This window comes from Lathamus discolor, chromosome 3 (assembly GCF_037157495.1).
Source record: "Lathamus discolor isolate bLatDis1 chromosome 3, bLatDis1.hap1, whole genome shotgun sequence".
Classification (NCBI taxonomy): domain Eukaryota; kingdom Metazoa; phylum Chordata; class Aves; order Psittaciformes; family Psittacidae; genus Lathamus; species Lathamus discolor.
In genome coordinates this window covers 137,784,255-137,806,199 of record NC_088886.1, presented here as the reverse complement: position 1 = coordinate 137,806,199, position 21,945 = coordinate 137,784,255, and the positions used below count along the sequence as shown (strand labels likewise).

General features: G+C 45.3%; 1 protein-coding gene across 3 annotated transcripts in view; it reads right to left on the bottom strand.

Annotated features, from left to right (window-relative positions):
- The window catches only part of SUFU (SUFU negative regulator of hedgehog signaling), a 93,665-nt gene that overhangs the window by 13,059 nt on the left and 58,661 nt on the right, over positions 1 to 21,945 (bottom strand). The window contains exons 7-11 of one of the 3 annotated variants that reach the window (XM_065672139.1): positions 17,548 to 17,704; positions 15,899 to 16,010; positions 5,219 to 5,353; positions 3,607 to 3,745; positions 2,901 to 3,292 (exon numbers count right to left, since the gene is read on the bottom strand). In XM_065672139.1, the coding sequence (XP_065528211.1) occupies positions 3,263 to 3,292; positions 3,607 to 3,745; positions 5,219 to 5,353; positions 15,899 to 16,010; positions 17,548 to 17,704 (573 nt within the window). In that variant the 3' untranslated portion in view covers positions 2,901 to 3,262. Of the gene's footprint in view, positions 1 to 2,900; positions 3,293 to 3,606; positions 3,746 to 5,218; positions 5,354 to 15,898; positions 16,011 to 17,547; positions 17,705 to 21,945 lie in introns of those variants that run through there. The other 2 variants (XM_065672137.1, XM_065672138.1) reach the window with 2 other exon arrangements.

Genomic DNA, 21,945 nt, shown 5'->3' with positions numbered 1-21,945 from the left:
GGCTCGTATGGCAGTCTGCAGCAGTATCTGATGCGTAACGTGTACGTTGCACATGATCAAAGACTTGAGTGTCATCTTCTTCCCTGGAACAATGACTGCCTAAAGCAGCAGGAGCAGAAGTTATCTAAAGGTAGGGTTAAACAAACCTCCTTCTCCCCTCTGGGGAGAGTAAGCAGTCCAGGTGAGCAAGGTAGGAGGGGAGAACAGTCTGCTTTGTGCTAGGCAGGCAGAGAGCTCCACATAAAAGCACAGGAGCTTTGCAGAAGCATGTCCTGACTCCCATCACTGAAGACTTAATGATGGTAATTCCCAAAAGATGATGCATGCTGACAGGCTTTGACATAAACTACCCCAGGATAATATTAATATGTATTAAAGGCTCAGGCAACTTTATTGGGACGGGCTTGATCAGAAACACATTTCAACAGACCTTTATCATCTGCCGGAACATAAGTAAGGGAGGGAGGGAGAACACATGAATAACCTCACCTTGCTTTGGGTAGGTTTTAGAGACAAACAAGGTTGATCCGTGAGATTAAATGAATGCTTGGCACAACTCAGACACTGGACCAAGAACCTTGGATGCTCCACGAGGAATACGAATGTCACCATGGGGTGGTTAATGTCAGAGTCTGTCTGCATGGTCAGCATCCCTAACCCTTCAACATGTGGCCTTTTGCTGTGCATCTGGAACATCCACCTCTTGGAAAGGAGAGGAGAGGTGCTTAGGGAGGCAGTGTGGGGGCTCTGCTGTCACAGCACTGGGGGAAGGGGGAGTGGAAGAAAGAACCACAGGAGCCTTTGATCATGTGTAATGTTAATGCAAGTGTTACACATCAGAGACTTTGCCAGGGTAACTAGCATATAAACAGGAGCCTAGTGTTAACAAGGAGGACTTCTTGAATATGTTTGTACATTTCTGAGTCAAAGCAATTTCCCTACTCAACAATACATGACACAGTGGAAGAAGTTCAGAAATAAACCAGCCTGACATGCTTAGACCTTTAATAGAATTTGGCTTCTTAGAAGTAATTAAATGTTACTTAAATGAAAAAAAAAAAAAAAAAGAAAAGAAAAGAAAAAAAAGTCCAAGTACTTGGGAAAGGTGCCAATTTGACAGCTCTGGAGAATGAAATAATCTAATCATCCCCAGAGCATGGGCAGCAGCAGGACAGGCTTCCCTTACTAACATGCCTCGAACGTGATCTGGAAAGGCTGTTGATAGAAATAGGGCGTACAATCTCCATGGTCTAATGACTCCTGGCCTTTTCTGCTGAGACAGCTAAACAGCCGAGTGCCAGCTGCGGTGGGGATACACATACCTGTCCGGTGGGAATGGTGCTGGGACCTGCCAAACTCCTGTCATCTGCTAGCCCTCCACTGCAGCACAGCAAATCTCAGCTCACTGCTCAGCCTGGGAGCGGGGGCCGACTGCAGCAGCTCTATGGCCTGTCCCACCTTGGACATGCTCCACCCCAGCCCACGGCATGTAAACAGGAGGTATGGTGTGTAGTCTGCAGGTTCGGGCTTTCACTGCACCAAAGCTCAGCCTCAAGAGAAGGCAGTCGCTGGCTGCTGCAGAGCCAAGCTCAGGATTTTCAGGCTTTCATTTCTCCCCTAAGATAGGGGAAAACTCCACAAGAGGAGATGCTTGCCATCTCTCTTTCTCTCTGTGGTCCCTCCATTTACTTGTCTTTGCAACAAGCCCCTGCACTGCAGTGATCTGATTTCAGCCACCAGGTCTCCTTGGAGCTCATTGCTGCGCCTGGGGTCCCAAGCAGAGGAAAATCCTCTCTGGGCCTTGCTGTGAAAGCTTTGCAGGGCTTGCCAACTCGGCCAGCCCAGGCTGCAAGGGACTAAACCAAATACAGATCGCCTCCTTGGGAATTTTATGCATCACAACTTCTACTTCTGAAGCAAAGCCACATGAACCTCCCTCCTCTGCTCACAACACCACAAGGGACTGCTGAGCACAGATGAAGCCTTCCATTGAGTATCAAGCCAACAGCCTCAGACACTCCCACATGTACCTCGCACAACTGGGTGCTCCTCCAGTTGTCCTGTGCTACTTTTAGTTTCCCTTCCTCCCCTACCCAGTCCGTCCTCCTTCATGCTCATCACAGGACAGGACAGGGCAGGAGCCAGCAGTGGAGCCAGTCATGTCACATGAGAAGATCCAATACATTGACCTTGTGTAGGAGACAAGTGAGGGAACTTGCTTCTCATTGCTGCTCAGAAGCCAGCAATTCTCCACCTTTCCCACCAACCAACTCCAAAAATCTCCCACAATTTTCCACCAAAGAAACAGGCATGGAAGCAAACAGGTTAATAAGCGTTAACATGCCTGAATGGTGACCTGATCCTTGCCGTTATTCACAATTTAGAGGTTACCTGACTACTCTACACATCAATACATTTCAAGATGTGATGTAAATGCAAACAAACACTTATGTTTGGAGTTAACACAGTCACAAGATCCTATGTATCATGTGTTGGCAAGCACAGGGACCAACAGCAAATGACCCACCCTTAAACCTGACCCTTTGCTGTTAATCATTAGAGGAGTGTTGCACTTTCCAGTCAGTACAATCAAAGCACGCAAGCTCTTTGAAAATCCCTACACACAACATGATTCTAGCCAAGATCAGCTCCTTTACAAGTCATATAGATTTCAAGGTACGATGTCCTCCAGACATATGAACAGGGGCAGTGGAATGCCTTGAAAGCAAGTCACTGGAAGGTTAACTGCAACACTGCAATGCTTAAAACAAATCCCTGCCTTCAAAACAGAACTGGAGGCAGGAACACCACAATAACAATAAAGGCAGAGACTTAGTGCATGCATATAGTCCCGCAGAGATGGGCTTTTCAGCATAAACACATTCCTCAAAGCTTTTTTATTTTTGCAATATGTTCATAACCATGAAGAAATTCAAGGTCAGACTAGTGATACACACCATCGTATCATTAGTGCATCACTGCTCCATCGGGCTGACCCTCAACATTAAGCAGATGGGGAGCTTCCAAGGAAAAATCTGTGATACAGAAAAACTGGGTGCAGAAAATGTGTGGGTGCTTTCACAACCACAAGCTTTTGTCAAAGAATCCATTGGAAAGAGCTGAAACTGAAAGAAGCAGTGCTCTCTGTGCTGCTCCCCAGCAGCACATCATTAGTGATGATGTAAAACTGAGATCTTGGCTCTGCAGGATCACAGTCCCACAGCTTTCTAGCTCTTCTGCCCTGGCTCCATTCTTGTTTAGGTCATTCCACTCTGCCTCCCCAAATTCCTTTCTGGAAGAAATCAAGAGTAAATACTGCCTGTAAAGTGTTCGCTGACTCCACAAAATGGACACTTGCATTCACAGATGATTTTTTAACTTTCCAGCCACTGCTCATCACTTTGAGTTCCATTAATATAAATAGTTAACAGTTCACCATTATTTTTTGAGTCCATAATTACTGAAAATATTATGCAAGAGCTATGAGAGATGGTGCAGTGAAAAACACAGGTTTGTTACACTTTTAAACCACACAAGCCCTTAGCAGGGTCAGTTTGAGGACACACTGAAGGAGGAAGGGGGAGAAAAAAGAAGAGGCTCTCTCACTTGTAACCAAGGTCCATGTGCTGCATAGGGGTGCTCTTCTGTAGCAAAGGCTCCTTCTACTCCCGTTGATACAAACGTGATTGCTGTATCCCCTGTAATACTTTTATATGTAAAGTGCCGTCCATGTAAGAGCCTTCCCCTGGGGAATAAAACATACGTGTGTGAATTGAGAGGGTGTGAGCAGTGAACAACAGAATGACGAAGATCTGTACCTTCTGCCATCAGCATAGGAAACCTTTTTGAAGGCAGCAACTATTAATTTTTCTGTAATATATATGTATGATTTGCTCCACAAAGCAGGTCACAAGCCTCCTGTTGAAGCTGGGAGCTCCCCTTTATCTCCCCCCTTGTTACATAACTAGAATACATCTAGAGCCCACTGCATGCCTATTGCCACGATGAGGTGCTGATGTATGTAAGGGCAGGGAACTACGAGTCTTTCAGTAAGATGAAAACTGGAGAAGGGAATCCACACTCTGTATCATGTGGGAATCTGAAGGTGAATTTCTAAGCAGGCTTACTGGTGGGGCTAAACTTACCTACTGTGACAATCCATACTAACCCACTGCCCTGGTGCTTTATAAATGTAACCTGTATTAAGCAAATGCCTAGAAAACATGCATACCTGACCGTCTAAAGTATCACTTCCCTTTTTTTCCCGTCAGTGCTTTCCACAGGGAAAACTATGGTTCTGGTATTTAGGCTCAGTGCATATGTAACACGCATGCATAGCTTCCAACATGCAAGGGGGAAAACTTCAGGTAAGATACACTGTGCCTAACAGATCCCAGTTGCTTGATGAGTTACTGCTGGTCAGCTGAGATGTGGTAACTGATGAGACAGACCATTCACACAGTTGTGATGTAAAATAAAATATATTCATGTTAACTATCCCACTGGTTTCTCAACAGGCACAGGCAAGTGTGCACCAGCTGCTGATAACTCTGATACTACAGATATGTAACTCATTAAGCTGAAGTAACTCAGTCACCTACAATCATTTGTCTCAACCCCGCAGTTCATCTTTATATTGAGGACTATGATATTTGCCACACGTATTTTTAAAAATACTGCTGACTGAACTGTGGAAACTCAGAAAAGTCACTTGCAGTGGTATGCGGAGCCTGAACCTTCAAAAGACAATGTGCAGAGTACACACGCAATGTTTTTGCTCCTTCTGTCATGTATGTGACATAATTTGTCTGAAAAACACACTTGCACGCAGGAACTGACTGCAAACAGACTTTGCACAACCGCTTGTGTCTGAGCCCATAAGCCAGAATTAACAACTTAAGGGATTTCTTTGACAGAGTATGTTAAGACATCCCTTCTTTATCACAGAGTTGCCAGTGTTACATTAATAACCCCCCCCCATACTAACCCTGTCCCGTTTCAGCACTCAAAATACACTGGAGAACATAAAAAGAATGAGAAACAATCTTACCCTGATGAACGCACATGCAAAGAATCATCTGTTTCTAATGTGTTTTGGCAATATATCTCAGCTCTGGCCTTTAAAGATCCATTGCATGCATGTCTGTATGGTGAAACAACGCCACAAGGCAAAAGTGGCATGTTAGCACAAGCTGAGGAGAAGGACAGCTTCGCTCACCTTAGACAGAGGGGAATGAGTGCTCCGGACTCCTGGTTAAATTTCAGGTGTACACTCTCCAGCTGTCTTGTGCGGATTAGCTCATGAGGAATGATAGCTGCTGAGCTCTCGCTCTCTAAACTGTCCTTACGGCTTCTAAGAGAAGAGACAAAATGCACATATTTAGGATCCCAGTGCTGTGTGCTTTCTGCTGTGTTTCAGAGCAATTGTGTGAATGCTGAAGGACATGGGAGCAAACTGTACAAAGGCACATCTGAGTTTTCATCACTCCTACAGAGACTCAGCCTCCCTCAGCCCCAGCATGCAGCTCTTCACCTTGATTTGACGACCCAGGATCTGAATTGGCAGACACACATGGTGCACACCTTCCCAGCATAATTTCTGGAAAGAACTGGAGCAAACCTACGTTCTCCAAAGCCCCTTAAGAAGAATTACCAGGTGTGCCCTCCCTCCTGCTTTTGCTTTATCTTCAGGATTTTTAGGCAGTGGCCTGCAGGACAGACTTGTCCAGTCCCTGGTGCCTTTGCTTGAATATCTTCGAGGTCTGAGCCATCCCTAAGTCATTTCTTTGCACAGTTCAACCAAAAGGTTTTGAGAACCCTCCTCTTCTACCAGCATCAAGTGCAACAGCCAAAAGTTGGACTCTACGTGTGACAAGTGGGACATCTGAAGATTGTTTTCCCTTGTAAGTGGAGCTGCTTTAAGACAATACAGCTTTGCTTTCTTATTCGTTCATTTCTGCAAGACCAGCATATTGTGAAGCTGGGACTAAAGGTCACGCTGTTACATAATTAGGAACTTTGCCAGAAAGAATCCTCTAGATAATCCAACGGTATATCTCTAAATACTTGACCATAAACACTTTATATGTCCAAAGAGCATCAGCGTGATCCCTTACTTGATAGTCCAGAACAAAGACAAGGGGGGTTTACAATTTTTGCAGATGACAGACTGCTGTGATGTGTCTGACATGCAATGTATTTTTGCCACCTGGCGTTCCACGTGAACTTAACAGAGGTAAGACTTTGTTAAGACAGTTTCTGTAGCACAGAATCACCAGAGAAGGACAGGGAAAGCAGAAGGAAACTGGGAGATGCCACAGTGCAATGTGTTTTCATCGTGTCAGACCGACAAAAAGCCAAACAAGGCTATCAGGCTGTGGCTCCATTTGGGAACACTGGTAAAGGTGGTCTTTCCTCCACCCAAGAGGAACCACTTTAATGTATATCTGGAAATGGTCATAAAGAATCAGCCTGACCCTCACAAGCTGACTTAAATCACACCTTTACTTGATTTTACATTTGGGTTCTGTCCCAAAATAACTCCCACCCACCACTCTCACTGTAATATAGTTCAGTGTGGCTTCCAAAGATCAGCCTGTTGCTTCGCCAGGTCACCCAGACCTAGGTGAGCCTTTCATCCAGACTGCTGAGCTGCCCACTCTGAAATGAGGATACAAGCTAAACTCCGATATCTCACAGTGCTTTCCTGCAAATACTCTGCATGGCCAGATCAGAAACATGAGAAAAAATAAACCAGAGCAGCTCGGCTGCCTGCAAGACAAAAAACTAAACCCTGTCCCAGGTTCTGCCTTGGCAACACACAAAAGCAATGTGGGCCCAGCAAGGACACAGTAACTCAGGACACAGCTTATGCACAGGGTAGGCTGATGGACTGACAGTCAGCAAGAGAGTCAAGTTTGGTGGCTTAACCCTGAAGCAAAGACACAACATGCTTTGTAGTCTATAGGTGGCACTTAAAGCTATGTTTAATCTACTTCAGCAAACATTTTGCAGCTCTTTGTAGGTGGGGTCTTCAAAGAGTGGAGTGGGCCAGCATTTTACAGGCTGATTACCAGAGAAGTGCAGTTACAGTTGATTAATGATCAGTTGACCTTAAGCTAAGCTTTGCCTCAACTTCCTTATCAGATCTTATATACACAGTGAGCTGTGGGAAAGTCAGCCTGTGGTCTACGGCTTCCAATCATTCATTTATCAACTCTACCAAAGGGTCACCCATTAGCAACGCATGATTTTCAAGCAGGCCATAAGCTTGCACTCGTTAAATGCAGCTCCGAAGTTTATGCACCCTGGAGCAGATCAGGAGCTTTACAGCAATATTATTGCTATAGACAAGAGACTGTGCCCTTGTCACCTGGACTGCCTGAAAGTGCTGGGCATGTCCCCTTACAGCCTTCCAGGCAACTGCTGCTGCAGGTAGGTTTATGCTTCAGAAGGACAGATAGACACAGGACAGTTCCCCATGCCCCATGGCTCCAAACCTCCCTGATCTGAAGGTGGGTTTTTAGGTTCCCACCATGCTACCCAGTACAGCCGCTAGCACAATGGGGCTGCAGTCCGGAGGGGAAACAGCCTCCGGTTGCTAATGCAATAACAGGAATGACGACAATATTCTGGAGACAAGGGGCAAAGCTTTCTAAGTCTTATTAAAACCAGCAAATGCTGTTTGTCATTACATGCTCAAGAGAAGATGTTGACTAATGTGTAACTATAAAACGGAACTGTCATGACTTTAAGGCTGTCAATAATTATGACTCCACATTAATAAGTAACCAGGCCTTCTGTCAAAAAGGTGAAGGAGTGAAGCAAAATAGCAGTTAATACTTTGAATGACATGAAAGTATTAATCCTTTCCACAAAACCTTCCCAAAATAGTCACGGTCTCTTGTGTTTCTCACACAATCTCAGCTATTTAAAGTTAAGGGTGAAGTTCCAATAGCAGAAACCAAATAACCATCTATCTAAGCTAAACCTTTCTGTACAAGAGTTGTGTGTTGTGGACTGCATATAACACATCCAAAAGGCCACAGTGCAATTACTTGCAGACTCTGGAATATGTTGCATGATACAGGGACTTGGCATGACCCCTTAAAATTTTCTTTTGGGGAATGGAAATCCTTCCAAAGGGCGATGGCCCAGATGAAGGGTCAGCAGGACTTCGGGGCTGTTATTAATGAAATGTTCATGTCATAACACACACTGCCATCCACAGCTTGTAGCTTTCAGCCTCAGAAGAAAATGTAGAAAAAGTTTGCTTCCTACCACTAACATCCCTGGTTTTACAACTGTCAGTTACCCGTAAGCCTTTGCTTCCTCCACCCCATCACCAAATAAATCAGCACCAAAAGCCAGTGGAGTTTTACTTGTCATGACTAAGATCTAGCTGACTATCATGTAAAATGCTGCAAACTTTGTCTATTCCAGATTTAATACTTCATCCAACCCACACAAAAAATTCATGTTTCTCAGTGTCCAGAAAAAACAAGTCTGGAAAAGCCAGGCTGCTGCATTAGGAAAGGCTGTAGATTTAAATGGAAGCGGCACGCCGGAAATGCCCCAGTTTAAGGACTGCACATCTCATGTTTTGTGAAACTGGAGGGGAGTTGGAGGAGATTAAAGCGCATTTCCCTCTGATTGGGAGCTGGTGGGAGGTGTAAACGTGGGCAGTTGTCAGATTAATTCTTTAGATGATTACATTCTTTTTGTTTCTTTAAAGCTGTTTGTAGTTGGGTTTGATGTCTCCTGTTCTGGGCAAATGTATTGCTGCAGTTACCAAGGTGACTTTAGCTGACTTTCAACTATTTTTTCCAGCTTAGGTTTCTACCAGTAGTCTGCTTCTGGGCAGAGGAGAGAGAGGGAGGAAATGAGGTTTGTTGGGGTTTTTTATTTATTTTTAAATCTCATGAATGCTGATTAACGGCCCATGAACTTAAACAAAGCCAAATCTTATTCTTCACCCCTCTTTCAAGACAGGGGTTGTCAAACCTTTGCAAAGGTGTCCAATGCGGCCTGCAGCTTTCCCAGACCTCTGTCAACAGGGACAAAGGGTCTGATGAGACTACATGTCCCAGCGTGCTGTGCTCCTTCTCAATGTGAGCCGCACGCTAGAACCTGCCGCCTCCCGGGGGCCCTGTCTTTGTACTAAAGACGAGGGTGGCTGCAATCTCCTTAAGTTGATGGCAATTAGCAGCAGCCCATGGGGCTCCTGGGAAATCGCCAATGCAATCACCGGGTTGCACAAAGTTTGGATGTCCCCTCCTCCTAAGCCATGTTTATAACAACCTCTTCTCAAGCAACCACTGGCAGTTATTTTATGGGATTCAAGAATATCCAGGCTGACTGGATTAAGAAAGGTTTATTTATTCTTGCATTTGCGTTTTGCTTTATGATCAGAGTGTTTGATCTCATGGATCTGTCACAGAAGGAGGTCTCAGTTCCCTTCCAAGCTCTTTCACTGACACAGAGCATAATCTCACTGTATTTCCAAGTTACCCTCCCAGGTACCAAAGGACATACTGTTGGAAGCTGGCTATGGCAAGGGCTCTTTGTAGGAGTGGGTGCCTACTGCACCACTAATCTGAGTTAGAGTCACTGCTCCTTGCCTTCTCAGTACAAACCCCAGCACATGCAAACCATCAGTGCAAGCTTACACAGCTGGGAGAGAAAGGTTGAACCACTTGCCCGCCCCCCCGCCCCTTCTTCCTTTCCCAACCTCTTCACTCCCTAATGAAGATACAGTCAAAGATCACTTCAGTGCCGGCAATCTTCCAATGTCTTTCCCACAGTCTCCCCTGAAGGGCAAACCAGCAGTTGTGGGAAAGAGCCCTAAGCATCTTGGCAAACAAAGTTACAGCACACGTCACAGATGCACAGAGGCAAGTGCAGGAATGGAGAGGACACGGTTACACAGCTCCTGCTGTGGTCACACCGAGACAAGGCTAGCTGGGCTGTTCAGACCTGGATGCTCGTTACCCTGGTTAAACCAGACAGTGAAGATGTTCTGTGTGCATTTCCTGGCATGGAAGAGCTCCAAGGACAATGCCAGCAGCATCTTGCCACTCACACATCCCTTTGGAAAGCTGCATAGTAACTACTGTCAGAGCTTGCAGGGGGCCAAGACTGTTCCAGGGCTGCAACTGAGCAGGGATGGAGAGATTTAGGCTGTGCCACTGGCACCCTGCAGACTCATGACTGAAGTTAAGTCTTTTATGTTTCAGGTTCCCCGTCTGTAAAACCGAGACGCTTTACCACGTAGAGATGTTGCAAGGATTAAGTCAATGTTTGCAAAGCACTTTTGGATTCTCAGATGGGGAAAGCTATGCAGAAGTGCAAATTATTGCATGGTAGCCGTTCTGCACTTCTTCTGACACTGGTTTTCCAGACATTTACTTTACTAGTTTGCAGGCTTGTCACCCAGCACTCAGCCTCATGCTGGGAGACACTCCCTAAAGTATATTGCCTCCCCCCATTTAGCATTCCTTACTTAAGCAAGACACCACTGAATGGCGTCTTGATGAGAGAGCATGCCTAAATAAGCAGGACTGGATTGGAAACTTACAGCTTAGTGGCTGCAGAATCAGAAAGTCTAGCCAGAACTGGATCGTTTCAGAGAATGCTGAAATGTTCCCCTTTATGTAAAAGTTTGCCTCCAAGAACTGAAGACAGGAAACCAGCTACACAGACAACAGCTCCCCTCCGCCCAAGGAAAGCAGCAAACAAAATCCAGTGCAACTGGGAGAAGCAAAGTGCAAACTGGCCTTGAAGCAAATCCTACATCTTGGTATTACTGTCAGAGCTTCCTCAGAAGTGCTGCTCAGATGGAGCTTGTTAATGTGCATTAACCCAGTGCTACTCACTGAAAGGAGACATCAGCATGCCATATTTACCAAGTCAGAGGAACTGCATGGGCAGTGTACTCCATTTCCGGAAGTGGTGCCTCTGTTACTCATGCTCTCCAAACCAGGCACACCGTGTGACAGTCTGCGCTTATCCCGGGAGGACTCCTGGAGTGACACAACTCCTTCCCACAAGGGAATGGCAACATCCTGAGATGCTCAGAGTGCAGGGCACCAGAAGGTCACAGCCAGGACAGTTCTGCCAGCCCCACCTGCCGGAGGGTTGTTCCCTGCTCCCTTTGCCAGGAACCTGCCTTCATTTCCGCACACAGCTGGAAACTGTTCAGGGCTGGATGGAATCAGCAGATGGTCACAGAGCTACTGTATGTTCAGGTTTCCCTAGACTCAACCTGTCTTTCTGACTGGAAATTGAATGCAGATGGGATCTGAGGTCTCTGGGGCACTCAGTGTGGGTCCCTGGATGAACCACTGCAATGCATGGGGAGGACCAGTGCCCATACAGTTATCTGGGAACCCCAAACAGAAATAGGGGAATCAGGTACGTTGCACCACACCACCTTATACTTCTTGAGAAGGGGGAAAGCGATAAACAGCAGAGATATGCTGGAAAAGCCTCATAAAATTAACACAGCCTTGGGAGACCTTTTTTGAACACTCAAGCCTCACCTTCAGACATGAGGGTGCACACGGCCATTACTTGACTCCTGGCACAATGAAATGTAGCAATTACTGATAATTTTAGCCTCGGCATGTGCAGCAATGCAGTGTGTTAGCTCTAGCTTTCTACTCCATGCCTCAGCTCACAGGCGCTGTAGAACGGTCTGAGTCAGCCAAGGGGCAGAAAAACATCACTTTCAGCAACATTGCGTGATCAAGGGGACCCTTGAGGGGTGGAAAAGGTCATGAATTCCCCTATCCCAACCCTGGCTCTTACTGCAACTGTGGCAAATTAACTCCTCTATCTTCCTCTACAAAGCGGAGATACTATTTGCCTACCTCACAGGAAAGCAGAGAGATAATTACCAAGGAAAACTAAAGACTCGGCTCCAGAACTTACTACATGAAGAAATTAAACACTGAATGAAGCAAGACTCCACAAGTGTCACTTAACTCTGACATCTGGAGCTTCCAGCCCACCAAGGTCTTAGGAGCAGCAGGGCTTAGCCTAACACCTAAATGTTCCCTAAGGGTAAGAGCTCGCTATACCCAAGAGTGAATCTGTATGGTTCAGGCAACTGGAAGCTTTGCCTTTCTGTCTGTCTGAGCAGCACCTACTAAGGTGCTAAGGGGTCCTAAGAAATAAATAATGCACCACTGTAAAGTACATTTATATTCACACACACCTCATTTTTCCAAGCAGTAATCGAGAGTATTATGTTACCTATAGTTGAAATGATTAGTCATGTTTCCAAAGATTAATTTACATGTTCTTTTGTTTAATGTGTACGAACTGATTTAATGGCTGCTTACGAACTGAGCTAAGTCATTTTGAGAAACAGATGTCTGATGCAGTTCTAAGCATTTAGAGTGCTTTTATTCATATCCTTAGGAGAAAAAGGGCTACACAGTCTACAGTAATAACACTAATGAATCAAAGTACCACAGCTGCCCAACAGGGTTCTGACAGAAACCAGTTTTTTCTCAAAGGAACTTTTTTTTGTAAGACTCTGGGACAGTGAGCAACTGGTAGTATGCATGCTTTACATGCAAGTATGTGCTTTGCTGGGGCCAGAACACTGAATCAGGTCCTGTCTGCACCCAAACAAAGGGAGGCTTTTGCGTAAGTGCTGAAAACTGTAACTACACAAAGGCAGTGAAATCTGTACGGAATTCGGATCCTCTGCATTTTATACAAATAAATATTTGAGAGTTTGAGTGCTTCTGATACAATTTTGTGACACTGAATGCAGAACAGGTTGTCGGCTTTAAGCTCTGATAGATTATTGTGTGTGGGTGGTAGGGTTAAGATGAAAGAAAGGGAAGAAAGCTACTAGGAAAGCAGTTGGTGGTTGCAAATCTATGATAAATAAACAGCACATTCCTCTTCTGCACAATTCCATTAGAGTCTGCGTCAGACTTTAAGATCCTAATGTCATTTGGGTGCAAATTTGACAGCCTGGGGTTCTGCAGTGCTCCCTATGGAAAGTAGATTTCGGATCTGAAACAATTTGCCATGCCCCAACAGTGTTGCTGTCAAGTTCCCAAGGAGCCTCTAACGCACCAGTTATTCACAGGACCCTTGCAATGAACCATGGGTTTGATATTTTATGGTCTGGTGTGTACAGTGCAGGATATGATTACACACAAGCCTGCTTCCCATCAGCCACCACCTCATAATCGTTAACATATTTATCCTTGTGGTGCCTCAAGAAGATGACATTGTTATTAGTCCCATTTTATAGATTCAGAACTGAAGCTCAATAGCTAAATGACTTGCCTTTGATTACACAAGATTCACACTGAAGGACAGAACTGAGTTGTAACCCTACCAGGCCCAAGCAAGGATTGCACCAGAAGGACCAGATCTATGCGCAGAGCTGTCCTTCACCTCAGGTGCTTGTAAGTCTTATGAAATTACCGGTTCTGCACTGGTTTTGTGCTTTTGTGTCTCATCCTTTGCCACTGCAGCTACCTGTAGTGAATATGATATAGATATATTACTACATGCAAAAGCTAAACTCTTTAAGTTACATCCCTCTGTAGCTGCTGGAGACAAGAGTCTCCAGATCATGCTCATGTACTTTATGTTTATGGCATGTTGAACAACGTTGCTGAAACACATAAGACACACTGAGACAGTGTGTTAAGAAAGGTTGAGACCAAGTAAGATCTCCCTCTTCTGCTTTATCTGTACCACACTTGCTGGGAAATGTGGTGACTGCTAAGTTTCAGCCAGTAAGGATAATCATCAGGCCTGATTTAAGTACCAGTTAGAATTTGTGAGTAAACACTGCCTTCCAGCACAAACCACCCCTCTCAGTATGCTCAATGCACTGAACAAGTCCCATTTTATCCGGTACATGGATTGTAGAAGACAAGCCACTACACACGTAGAAAAAGACCTTTTCCAAATTCCTCTCAACGTAGTCATTAAGATGGAGGAAGAAAGTACTATGACACACTTGCATTGAGGAGACCTCTTGGTAGTATCACAGACTGTTAGCTGGCAAGACACACAGGTGATAGCTCTCTTCCCTTAAATCAATTGCTGTTGTGGAGAAACAGGCTAGCTATCAGTTTCCATAGTGGTAACCATAGGTGTCAGAGAAATGTATTGATCTCTAGGAGGCAAACACTGGGAACCAGCCATTCCTACCACTCAGGCTTCAGATAGGGTGGGTGCGCAGCTGTTATAGGTAAGAGAAGTTTGCAACAAAGAGCACTGTCATGGCTATGAGGCTCTGAATTTGACCTGCCTTCCTCTCTGTGCCTCAGAACAGTTGAAACCCCAGGTAAATATTTGTGTGCTTCATCTTAGACCTCTGCTAACCTTTCACCACCCTGTCTTGAGTGCATCTCTGTTTATCTTATCCTGAATAACATAAAGCTTTCTTATCTAAGCAACAACTGTCTCCCAGCATTAAGGCTTACCCATCAGCTGCCTCCCTGACCTGATGTGCACCCCAAATGTCTCTGGTCATCCCCAACCACTGTGAACTCAAGAGTTTTTACTGGGCATGCAGGTTCATGCAGGAGCCCAGCATCTGTGAGAAATGCTGCTCAATACTTTTGAGCCTCCTGAGGTCGGGTGTGACTTGTGCGAATCATTTTGATTTTTCAGTGGGGCCAACAGGACCAAACTTTAGGCATAGAAATACTTCTCAAAATCGGAGTCAGGTCAGAATCTGGCTCCATAGAATTACTATATAGCAAAAGTAAGATTATTTCTAAAGTGATAATAAAGCCACTTGAGATTTTTCTTTAATAAGCACCAGTATCTCATATTACTTATTAGTGCACAGCATCAGCACATAATACTTCCCCCAAAAGGATTAGGCAACTCGGAAATATTCACATACAAGGCAAATCGGAAGTCAGCCACAAAATGGAACAAGAAAGGACATCAGGGTCCTAACAAAGGATGAGGAATATTTTTCTCATGAAATGCTTGAATCAAGAAAGAAACAGGAATTGAAACAGAGCAGGATGCTGGCACCACAGGAAAGAGCTGATTTTGTGATGGTCTTTACTCTTGGAACAAGAAAGCGCAAATGTTCACTGGAGACTAGGAAACCGAAGGAAATACCAAGATGAAAGAGCACAGCAAAGACGCATGCCTCTCTGTATCATTTAGATGAAAACATAAAGATTGGTGGGAAGATATTTAACTAGCAACTGAAATAAGCCGAAGCGAGGAAAGGGAGAAACCCCCGAAGACCTAAGTACAGATACTGAAGATGGCTTGAAACCACAGATAATTTCCTATAGATTCACTGAAGTCAAGTTACAAATGAGGCCCACCAGGTCCTACTTAAATCACCTGCTAGTCTATGGACTATTAGAGAGCAGGGTGGTACTGGTATGTAATTACTGCCAGTACATGCATGCTTAAGCAAGGTAAGATCAAAGTCACTTAAAAATAAAAGGGGGAACAAACCCAACATTCTAAGCAAAAGGTTTGTAATTATGGGCTTGAAATCAAAATGCTTAGGCAAAATCATCAGCAAACACTCATCCATGCCACCTAGTTCTTTGGTTATCATATAGTTTATAGGTATCAGTACATTTTACAGGGCTCAGTCCAGTCTGATTCCACTGTACATCACAAACAGCAGGTTCTACAGAACACAGTCAGAGCTGCTCTGCATTAGCAAGGTTTGTCCGAAGCCCTCCTCAAAATCTGCCCTCCTGAGTATCAGCCCATTAACCCAACCTGAACAACTCTTCTCCCTCTGTCCTTGTGCTGTGCAAGTATTTGCTGCTAGCCTTCCTTTCCCCCTGCCTTTAACTTTGTTTCCCACACTGAACTCTTTAGCCTCCCCGTGCCCCCCATCTGAGTGTGGAGTGTGCAGGGTGAAACTTACGGTGCTCGGTCGTGGTTTAACCCGTTCTGTCTTTGTGAATTTATTGGAGGTAGAACAGGTTTGCTGTTAATCTCAAGCCCTCTCCGCAAAGTCTCCCTGATCTGCTCCGTATCTGCAAAGAGAATTGTTTTAAACATGACTTAGAGTCCTCAGAAACATCACAGACACAAGGAAATGTCAGTTGGTTGACTTTTTTTTAAGGCCTTTTTCTATGGTGTGTTTCATCTAAACTCTTCCCCTTCAGAAAGAAATCAAGATCTCTTAAGGGTTAATCCTTATCAGCTCTCTCTGCACCTCAGGAGTCATTTCACTTTGTAAAGTCAGACTGAATTCTCTTGGTTTGGGCTGTGATGTTATGTCAGGCAAGGAGAGCTGGAACCTTTTCTACTGAGCCCTCCTCATGAGGAAATTCTGAGTAGTTTTGTATCCTTTCATAAATGAGGTGTTTGCTGTTTCTGCAGCTCCCTCAGAACCTCATGACACTTCCAGCCTTTGCACTGGAAGTCACTTTTCCCATTAGGTGTAACAGCAATTTGTTCCTTTAACAAATGAGTGCAAGGACGTTCCCAAACTTTTGCAACTGGCTTTGCAAATCTGTTGATTAATTAACGACAAGATTCACAAAAGAAGGGAATTTCATGCAGGGCAAATTTTAGCCTGAAGCTCACATTTGAAAATAAACTGCAAATTATGCAGTTCAGATGCAGTCTTCTTACTTTTTCATCTTCCTATAGTGTCTAATGGCCAAAGACTTCAATAGGATCCTTGCTTTCCTTTCTTAGAAGTTTCCTCATCTTTTTTTTGAGAAATGTGGGAATTGGGTAGACAAAAAATATCCAAACGATTTAAAAATCTTTTGAAGGCTATACAAATATCATCATGTTTACCAGCCTTGCGCTCTCCATTCGCAGAGCTGAGGGAAAACAGCCTTTTTAGATCCAATGCAGCTCAAAATATTTGCACAGGAGCCAGAAGGAACCCTGTATGTATTTAAATGCTTTTTATTTTACCATGGACTTCAAACCAAGGAAGATACCATTCCTGTGGAAAGCATTATTAATTCCAGGAAAACAAGCCCTTCAATTTTACATTGTTTCACCCACTTGAAAGGCAACACGTGTAATTTCAAGCACGTGCAATGGCGATGACATCTGTACCCTGAGATGGCATCTCACTGCAAAGGGGAACTCCACTGTAATTTATTTCTTCTTTCCAGAGTTCCGTATTTGCAAGATCACTTGAGTTCAGCTACAGAAATGTGCAGGATCAGTCTGACTTGCCACCCAAGAAGTGACAATATTAGTAAAGGAGCACATCCTGGGAAAATGCAGTTGCTTCACCTTGCAGGTGTTCACAGTCCTGGTTTCTTTCACCCAGTGCTCAGTTTAAATGTGCAGATTTAGATTAGAAATAGCATAAAACTTGAAGGAAGCATTTGACAAAACAACACAAAGATCTTTTCTTCTCCCCTGCCTTACACAGAGAGGCCACACCAGAATTCCTTTCCTTCTCCTGTGACATACTGAGCCTTCCAGCAACTCCAGTGTCTGTTATGAACCCCAAGATGCTGCATGACTCAGCCCACTGCCCAGATCCATCAGAAAACAAGCTGAAAGGCTCTGACAGTGACTCAGCTCAGGACCTCTCACCTTTTCCAGAGAGCCGCCGCGGCTGGGTCCCAATGCAAATGCTCCTGCTGTCTTCATCATCCTCTGGGGGCCGGCTGAGATCGTCCCAGGCACATTTGGCACTCACTCCACTTAGGTTTGAGCCATCTGTCTCAATCCCTTTGTCCACTCTCTCCTGCTTGAAAAGATCCAAAACCCCAAGATGTTTTTGGGTGTTGCTTGAACCTGAGCTGGAACCCACCCTGGTTCAACCCAACCTTCATGTGACCCTCCTTTGTGGCCAGTTTCCACTCTCTGTCCTCCATAAGCTGATGTATCAGCTAACAGTGACTGCACATTGAGTGAAATTAGGGAGCTGGTCTGAACTGGAACAAACCTTTTCCATAGCAGGTTGGCCTGAAGTCCTACTCCTTTCCCACCGCTTCACTACACAGCCCCAGCAAGCATAAGGCAGGGAAAGAGCGAGGTGGAAATTGATGGTTTGGGGTATGCAGTGTTGCTACTTACAGTGTTATCTCTGATTTTACACCAACTCAAAGTACATTATATACTCCTCTATGAAGCACAGCTTGGCAGTCTACCTAGTGTATGGCAGTGATAACAAACTCCTGAATAGACTTGTTCTCTTTCCAAGATTACCAAGGAATCCCACAACGAAAAGAGCTCAAAGAGAGACTCATCATTCACAAGAGTTCATCACAGACAACCACTGCACTTTTCAGTGTGCTGGAGTGTTCAGCAAAGGACAAATGTGCAAGGAGACACAGGTCTAATTTCACAATGTCAAAGCTTTTGCATAGCTTTATCAGCAAAACACGCAAACTTCCTGCCTTGCAAGTTGGACTTTCCAAGCATGCAACCACCATTTGGGTCTCATAAGGTGCCATACATCACTCACAAGCAGCTGGATGCTCCCAGACACCATGCATTTTGTCCAGGACATATGCATCTGTAGCCAGCAAGACTGCCCTGAACTACAGCCAACACTTTCACAGGACACCTACCTGCTGGGGAAAGTGGCATTAGTCTGAATTTCCACCTCTGCCCCACAAGGGGGTAATGTTGAGCTGAACAAACTCGGGGCTGAGCTACACCGAGGAAGGGCTGCTCTTACCGCTGTCACCTATACCCAAACCCGCTCACATTCAGTTCCTCCCTGCCCAGCTGCGCCCTGGAAAGAGCATTGCCTGTTCTTGTGACCATTCAAGAGAGGATTTGAGCAGCTCCAAGATAAGCACAAGCGCTCAGGGTGTGGTTGCACAGCAGTGTAAACTGATGTAATTCTAGCGGCTGCAGTCCCACCCTCCTCCATGTGCTCCTACCCCTTCCCTTGAGCCAACTCTTCCCTTTCAGCTGGATCACCTCCCTAAACTGGCTCTTTGGCCCAAGCCCGTGGCTGAGGGCAGGATCAGAGCAGTCCTAACTTAGATTTAAGCATTCAAGAGACTGCTTTCCTTCTGCCTCCCTCCGTGAAAAGCTACTCCTCACTGGGATCCTCCTCTGGCGTCAAGGGGAATCTGGCTTCTATGAAAACGTCATAGGAAAATCTGAGAAATAACAAATCTGCTGGGATTTTCTTTTGTTATATCCTAAACATAAAATTAGTTGTTTTACCCAGAAATAGAAGTTGTGGAAAAAGAAGTAAAAATACATCCGATCCTACACATGCAAAACAATGCTCAGAGTGAGATTTAGCACGTGGCTCCTTTGGGAGCCCTCCGCAGTGCTCTGTGAGGACCCACATCAGCCTTGTCAGCATGGTTGTTTTTTGTTCTAGTGATTGGGGAAGCATGGGAAGACCACCAAACTTGCCCTTTAGCAGGAAACAGAACAGCCCAAAGGGCCCTGAGGACTCCATCTTGTGGGACGTGCTTCTCCATACCCACAGTCAGGGCCCCCGGACAGTGCACAGAGCCTTGGGGAGGGGGAAAGGGACTCGTCATCTGCATCTCAGCTGGGCTGCAGAGCACTTCCTCAGGGGAAGAAGCACAGCTCTGTTGGCATCCCCTGGAGATCAAGGGGGGCTGATGGAAACGATCTGGCCTAAGGCAGCCAAATCTGCATGCCTGTTTTATAACATTTGAAAGTACTGAAGTTGCGGGGGGGGGGGGGGGGGGGAACCCAAAAAACCTAACCAGTAGCTGGGGCAGTGCACAGCTTTAGCCCATCTTGAGTCAGCAGAGATGTGCCTGGACTGAGAAGCTCTTCTTCCTCCCTTGAAAGGGCAGTCTGAGCAGGAGCTTGGAGTAGCCCAGGGCAAAGGAGGTTCAGCTTTTTCTTTCCTCAAAGAAAGGATGTTTCTGTCCCATTTTCCTCTCAGCATGTGGGAGGGATGCTCTGAGGCTCTTGTAAGTCATTGATCCCTTTCTGCATGAGCCAGAGCACTGCAGTGTGACCCGCAGAGCAGCAACCACAACTCAGGAAATTCAAATCAGCTTTATTCTCTTCTGACATATCTGCTAAAACAGAAGCGAAGCACTGAGAATCAGCGCAGAGCTGCAGACCAACAAGGATTGCTTGACAGTGCTGCCAGGGAAATCTGAATGGCCTACAGGGAAGCCTGGCTGAACAGAAAACAGCCAGCGTTGCCACAGCGTTAATTGCCGACATCCTGGGATGACATCTTAGTTGGGATCCATTCTCAGCAACTCCGAACAGAAAGTACAGCTGCTGCTGCCAGGGCTGGGTTTAGGCCTCAACCAATTCCCACAGACACAATGCAGCCTCAAAACAAGCTCTGCCCGCTTCCCAGGCAGGCGCCATGCCTGTCCGCTCCCAGGGAAGTTGTCCGTTTTCCCCGCCGGCTCCCTGCTTCCTCTCCACCTATCTTCCAGTGCTGCCTTTCAGCTCTCACACACCCTGTACCACCACCAAGAAAATGCCAAGGGAATGACACTTTATCCTTTCCCCACTAATTAGAGCAGGAGGCGCATAACATGGCTGAACCCAGTCCAGCTCCCTGCACTCAGCAAAGGCTCTTTGTGGGACTCAGCACCGCAGGAGCAGGTTTCGCCCTGAGAATCCCCAGGGGCTGCAGCAGCAGAGCAGGAAGGAGGTTCACACACGCATCTGTGCACACACACTACAGCACGGGCAAGAGAGAACAGAAACAGGAATGTCTTCGATGTAAGGAAGTCCGGAAGGACCACAGACATAGCAGCTTTCAGAGGCAGGACACATTGGTGAGGCAGAGGTACTCTATATTTGCCTTAACTTGCCTTAGCTGACTCAGATTCCAGTAAGCTGAGCTAGTTTTCATTTACAGTAAATTGAAGAAAACCCTGTTATCATTAGGAATCACCAGTGTGCAGAGAACAGAAACACCTCCAGGAGCTAAGAGGGCAACATTTTGAAGAGCCTAAAAACTTTATAGGACTTGCCGTGGTATTAGTTCCCACACTGTGGTACATTCGTGCAACATTTTTTTTGTGTGTGTCTCAGACTGGGGTTATTTTAGATGAATAAAACCTTAAAAACAGTAAAAGTAGAATTTGGTTTTCTTTGTAAGCTTTCAAAACAAGAAATGCTGTGAGGCAACTGAGGGTAATCAGATGCAGACACGCAGACCATAAGCAAATGCAATGGCTTGTACAAAACGTGCATATATACACGTGCCCTACCAGGCTAAGCCATAAGTTCTCTGTTAAAGGCAAATACACAGTGATTCACTGAAACAAGGCCAGCAACACATTGGATTTGCCTGGGAGACATGTGCCCCAGTACCATGACTCTGCTGAAGGGATGCAGAACTGCCTCCTAAATGAATGGATCAGCAGTAGTCCATGGGACTGTAACCCCCTCCATAGAGGTCCTATGCTGATCTTTAAACACTAGAAATTAACTCAAACTCTGAAGAAGAATATGTCTTCCTGCATGGATTAGCAATAACTGCATGAGATACTTCTGCCTTCCTGTTATTTCTCAGACCACACTAACTGCTTGGCCTCAAGTGACATCCTACAGGAATGAGCTACACTATCACATTTGCCATGAAAAAATATTACTTACTTGGTTTTGAGTTTTCTGCATGTTACATCTCGTTACGCTTGCGTACAAAACCAAGGATTAATTTCCTAATAATCTCTAAATCTTGTATTGTTCTATGTTCTTTTATCTTCTTCTATTTTCCTCCTTTCTAAAACATGCAGCCCAAATCTTACCAATTTGTTTCATCAACGAGATTCTGTTTTCCTGGTCCCCCTTCTCTAACTTTCTCCCTAGAGCTGCCATCCACCTGGGACTGGATATGTGCAGTCCTGAACCACCTCTAAGTGAGCAAAGGGAGTCTCTAGTACTTTTCCAGCACTATAGCAAACATTGAGAAGATAACAGCACCTTTATAGAAAATAATAGAACCGTTTATACCATTAAACCAATTATCCCTCTGGCTACTACAAAAGACATGACATTTTATAAACT